At 36.7% G+C, this 5,255-nt stretch overlaps 1 protein-coding gene across 1 annotated transcript; it reads right to left on the reverse strand.

Moving 5' to 3' along the window:
• Nucleotides 1-969: 969 nt before the first annotated feature.
• LOC122041298 (photosynthetic NDH subunit of lumenal location 5, chloroplastic-like) lies at nt 970-4,493 on the reverse strand. The gene is made up of 7 exons (XM_042600937.1): nt 4,370-4,493; nt 4,090-4,281; nt 3,794-3,944; nt 3,586-3,674; nt 1,730-1,784; nt 1,559-1,644; nt 970-1,226 (listed from the first exon to the last, which is right to left on the reverse strand). The coding sequence occupies exons 1-7, from the start codon at nt 4,391-4,393 to the stop codon at nt 1,074-1,076; spliced, it is 750 nt and encodes a 249-aa protein (XP_042456871.1). The 5' UTR covers nt 4,394-4,493; the 3' UTR covers nt 970-1,073.
• Between the last annotated feature and the right edge of the window lie 762 nt (nt 4,494-5,255).

Raw genomic sequence — 5,255 nt, forward strand, 5'->3', positions numbered from 1 at the left:
AATAGGAATAATTAATTAAATTGGTATATATTATGTTTGGTTAAGAAGTGAAAATAAAATTTTTGGTATGAAAAGTGTAGGTAAAGTTTAAGTTGTCATTAGGAATTTTAAGACAACTTTCCGATATAACTTCATATGTTTTTAGAAGAAATGTATCTGAGAAAGGTTTAAAACCAAGCAATGGTTACCTTTATTTTTTTATTGTTATTTTAATAAAAAAATATTGAATAATACTTAGCTTTTATTTTGATTTTGAGTGATTGTAATTTACTCTCATCTCACGATTACATGTTGGTAAAAATAGCCACTTCTTGCTCAGGATAATATGCCTTTTTAATGTCTCACATCAAATTCTTAACTTGAATAATTTATTTTAATAATGATTAATCTAAGAATGCTCACTATCACTCGAGCTATGAACGCTTTTTAATTTATTTTGTTTATTGAAGAAAATTTTTCATGAGATTGTATAACTCATTCTTAAAATTAATCAACATAATTTATATATGATATCAATGAAAAAAAAAAATATAAGTTCCTCATTGGAAGAATGGTCTTCATGTGAATTATCTTGTCGAGATATCAAAACTTTCATTCATGTTGTCACTGTCCACTTTCTTGCTAATCGACATAAACCCTCATTTTAGATAAAAAGGAGAAAATAATGCTATTTATATATTCTCAATAAAGCACATTTTTTTATTTAATCATTGATAGAACCTACTATTTCATATTTTATGAGAATTCTCCCTACTTATATGAATTGCCTAAAATTTACAAAAAGGGGGCAAATCACACATTTGTTCAAAATTTAACCTTAGTTAAGAATTTGGAGAATAAAATAGTAATAAAGTTAGGTTAGGGTTACAAAGGGTTCTTATCTTTTTCCTTTTTTTTCTCTGAGTTTTCTTGCGTAAGCATTTTGGTATTTAGGGAAAATGTGGTTTTTGGTCAGAGAATACAGTTGCAAAGACAATGGAAACCTATCACGACCCATCAATAGAATGTGAAACTAGACGGTTGGAAAGACAAGTGCGAGATGGTTCTCTTAACAAAAAAAAAAATGTTCTTGTTCAGACCACTGGAAGCTCACCACAGTCGCTGATCACAACCCTCTTCTTGGGACCATCTCCACGGTCTGTCTCTTGTGACTCGATCAACCGCACCACATCCATGCCCTCAAGAACTTGGCCAAAGACAACATGCCTCTGGTCCAACCATGGTGTCTGCATGAATGAGATTTTATTCTTAATTAGCTACGTTATGCTCATAATCATCGCACCAAAGTATATCGTTATAAATGGGGAGACAAGAACTAGCTGCTTAGATTGCAACTAAACAGAAATTATACGAATAAGACAATTATGAGAAATGCATAAAGAGATTGCTAGAATACGATCGAGTTTTGAAATAGTATGGACAAAAGTTTGCTTTATAAATACTTCTCAGCTGATAAAAAGATAAAATGCATTCAGAAATAGTCGTGGAACAGAAAGATAAATTCAGAATTTGCAAAAACTATAACGAAATTCAGGAATCAATTTCAACTTAGTTTTACCTTGACAGTGCAAATGAAGAACTGACTTCCATTGGTGTTCGGTCCGGCATTAGCCATACTAACCACTCCCGGGCCGATATGAACCACTAACAAATTTCGGAGAAGAAAATAAACATCCTTTGTATTCATATAATAGCAGTTCTGATAAATGGTTTGCGATGTTCAACTCACACTTGAAGTTTTCATCCTTAAATGTGCGGCCATATATGCTTTTACCACCAGTTCCCTGAAATTCAACAATTCTATGTCCATTCATATCGCAAAATATTTCCTAAACACGATCGTTATCTAGAAGTGACTCTTTTTCATTAACTTCTGCGAATTTGAAACTATTTCGGAAAATAAACAATTTTCTTTGAAACATCCCGTATAAACAGAAAGCTATAAACATGTTTAAAGGATTTAAGGAAATGGTAATCTTCCAAATTAATACATCTGTGTCCTCCATGCATTCGACCATGAAGAACGATAACAACCATTCATCATGCAAATCTAAACTTCTCTGGAAAAACAGTATCTTAGCGCATTACCAAGTGACAATTTGATTATCCTGGTTCAGCATTTCAGATATATTCTACTGATCCCATTTGAAAAGGCAACTAGTTTGAAACATGATTTAAGATACTAGTCAAGCAGATACCAGAACCACTAGAACCGTAGCTTGGCAAACCATTCATGTCTTTTTCAGAATATATTAACAGAAGATAGTAAAAGCACAAGTTGGAATAATATTTTTGTATTAAAAGTGGTGTTGGTTCATGTGTAGATGTTAAAAACAACCGTGTTGCTTCTTTCTGACAATTTGTAAACCATGATGAGGCAAAATAAAATCTGAAAGATGAAATTTTAAACAACTCCAACTAGCATGACAGCATAGTCGTAACATCAAACCTGCATGATGATGACAGGCATGTATATGGAAAAACAAACTTACCGCCATAATAGTTCTCGGTATCCCTCTATATCATTGTCCTAACACAACAGAAAATGGTTGCATATACTCTCAAAATTAAGCCTTTTATATTAGTCTACTGAAACATATTTTATTGCGGTGTAATAATGTGAGTCCCAGATTTTTAACTGCATGAGAAATTTGTGGTGAACTGAATGATACTCTCTACAAACTGGTTTCAACTTAAAATTGATAATCCCTTTGAATTGATCTCTCTTCAAGCATAAGAAAGTTCACATGTATTAAAGAGTAAAACAACTGGCCCCCAACTAAATACAATAGACTGCTAAAATTCACAACTTATGAGCTCATTAGGTGCCCTTGAGAAAGTCATAAGCCCTTCAAAGAATTATGATTTCCGCATATGGTACGCCTCCAAGATAATGTGTTATTGAGCTTAACTCCACGCTTAAACAAACTGAGGCACAGACTTCACTTGATGAGATTGTAACAAATAGCTGGCATACTTAAACCCCTCTTATTTGAAGTGAAATAAGAAAGAAAGCAAACCAATGCTCATAAATTAGCACAAGGGAAGACTCTACAAGGCTGTAAAATAATCATCCTTTGTTTTTGTAGAAACATAGTCTAGTAAAGGGGACCCTTGGTGTAACAGTAAAGTTGTTGTCATTTGATCTTGAGGTCACAAGTTTGAGTAGTAGAAACAACCTCTTACAAAATGCAAGGTAAGACTACATACAATATATTCTTCCCCAGGACCCCGCACTAGGGGGAATTTCGTGCACCGGGTTGTCCTTTTATAAACTAGTGATCTACAATGGGAAAGTTTTTACCAACACCTGTATATTTTGTAAACATATTCAAATGTTTTCAAATGTGTGGAATGGATAGTTGAAGTTCTTTCCATAATATGATATTGAGAAAGATTACTTAATATGATGCACCTTTTTGTATCAAGGAAGAGTGTGCATTATGGTTTGCTACCATAAAGGTAGTTCATTGCAGTCTATTTGTGTCTATTTTAAAACCTTCTTTAAATGCGTGCAAACACTTGTACTTTCAAACATACAATGCATGATATGTAAACTAATCATCAAGGAATAAGAGCACCTACATTTCCCTTGTCAAAGTCTCCTCCTTGGATCATGAAATCCTTGATCACACGATGAAATGCAGATCCTTTGTAACCGAAGCCTTTCTCACCTGATCAAAATAGTCACATAATGCAAATACTTTCACCAATCAAACGAAACAGAAATCTGTTGGGCGGAGAAAAAAATCAAGAACAAAATCAAAAGAAACAAAAGAGAAGATGAAGTGACCTGTGCAAAGAGCACGAAAATTTTCTGCGGTTTGAGGGACATCATCCCCGTACAACCCTATCACAATCCTGCCCACATCCTTCCCCACCGGGTTGCCGATGCTGATGTCGAAGTAGACTTTGGTGGTCACCTTAGACTGCAGCGCAGCTTCCTAAAACCCCAGCACAAAAACACATCGTAGCTACATTTTTCATTTCCAGAGAACAAAGACCAAATAGATACCAGATCTCGGAAAAGATAAAGTCAAAAAGGGATTTAAGAATCAACGACAAGTTAATCGATCGAAATCGCCTAACCTTCACCTCCGCGCGAGGCGATACGGTGCAGCGGGCTCTTCTTTGGGAAGCAGGCGCCCAGGGGAGCGCGGCGGAAGACGAAATTTCCGGCCAGATCCCGGATTCAGGCACGAAGAAGGCGGTCGAAGGTCTCAGAAGAGTGCGCCGGATAGCGATGCTTGCGGCGCCGGCGACAATTGGGCGCACGCTCACCTGCGAGATAAAGAGCTCGGAAGTGAGAAGAAAAGAGGAGAGATCGAAGCAAATACTGAGAGAGAGAGAGAGAGAGAGGTTCACTCACGACGGAGGTCAACAAAGCCGCCATTGACGGAGGAAGACGCGGCAGCGACGGCGACGATGACGACGGTCGTTTCGAGCTGCTCGAACCTGCGATTACAGATACGAGACAGACCGGAACGGAGTTAGGTAACACGGCCAATTGGGCCTTAAGTAGGCCTTTATTGAGCCGATGTAATTGGGCCCATGAATTTTGAGATAAATTCCATTTTACCCCTCCTTGTTTGATATGCCATTTGAAAGAGAGCGCATAAACGTAAAACACTTCGTATAAATAAAAAGATTAAGATCCGAATTTCAATAGAAATAAATATTTTAAAAGAATTTTTTAAAATATTTTAAAACTATAGTTAAGGCTTTTATTATATTAACTTTTGTAGCAGAAGATGAATAGATATTCACCCTAAATGTCTGATCCGGTCTAAAATCAACTAAAATGGTAAGTTAAGAATATGATTGTACAGTCAACATGGCGAAAATTCCATGTAACATTGCAAGACAATAAACGTCAATGTCAAGTTGAGAAGAGATTTTCAGCGTTGGCCCTTCAACGCTAGAGTCAGTGTCCAAAGAAAGACTTTCTATGCAGCTAGGAATCCCCTTTTATAGTGTCAACATGGTGCTCGTGCACACATCTTAAGGTATAGACATATTTTCCTAGGTGACCTATGAATAGACAGGTAAAAATTATCCCTGACACCATACCTTAAGCAGCCATGCAATCCTCTGACGTGACAACCAAGAAGTTTCTAACGTACGATTGCCTGCTAGACATGCCCTGTTGTTAGCAGCGCAGGCTTCCAAAAGGATATGACAAAATACTTAATGGGGTCATGCACAGTCGCTCAGGGTCTGCTCGGCTGGGCTGCCTCCGCGTGGCGATTTTCTCA

The sequence above is a fragment of the Zingiber officinale genome, chromosome 2A (assembly GCF_018446385.1).
Source record: "Zingiber officinale cultivar Zhangliang chromosome 2A, Zo_v1.1, whole genome shotgun sequence".
NCBI lineage: Eukaryota > Viridiplantae > Streptophyta > Magnoliopsida > Zingiberales > Zingiberaceae > Zingiber > Zingiber officinale.

What these genes read in the sequence shown, in the direction of transcription:
- LOC122041298 (XM_042600937.1), bottom strand. Translation starts at nt 4,393, where the DNA reads ATGGCGGCTTTGTTGACCTCCGTC. An exon ending in TTTTCGTGCTCTTTGCACAG is followed by an intron (nt 3,675 to 3,793) that starts GTCACTTCATCT and finishes TATTTTGATCAG; the next exon opens with GTGAGAAAGGCTTCGGTTAC. An exon ending in TAAGGATGAAAACTTCAAGT is followed by an intron (nt 1,645 to 1,729) that starts GTGAGTTGAACA and finishes GAAATTTGTTAG; the next exon opens with TGGTTCATATCGGCCCGGGA.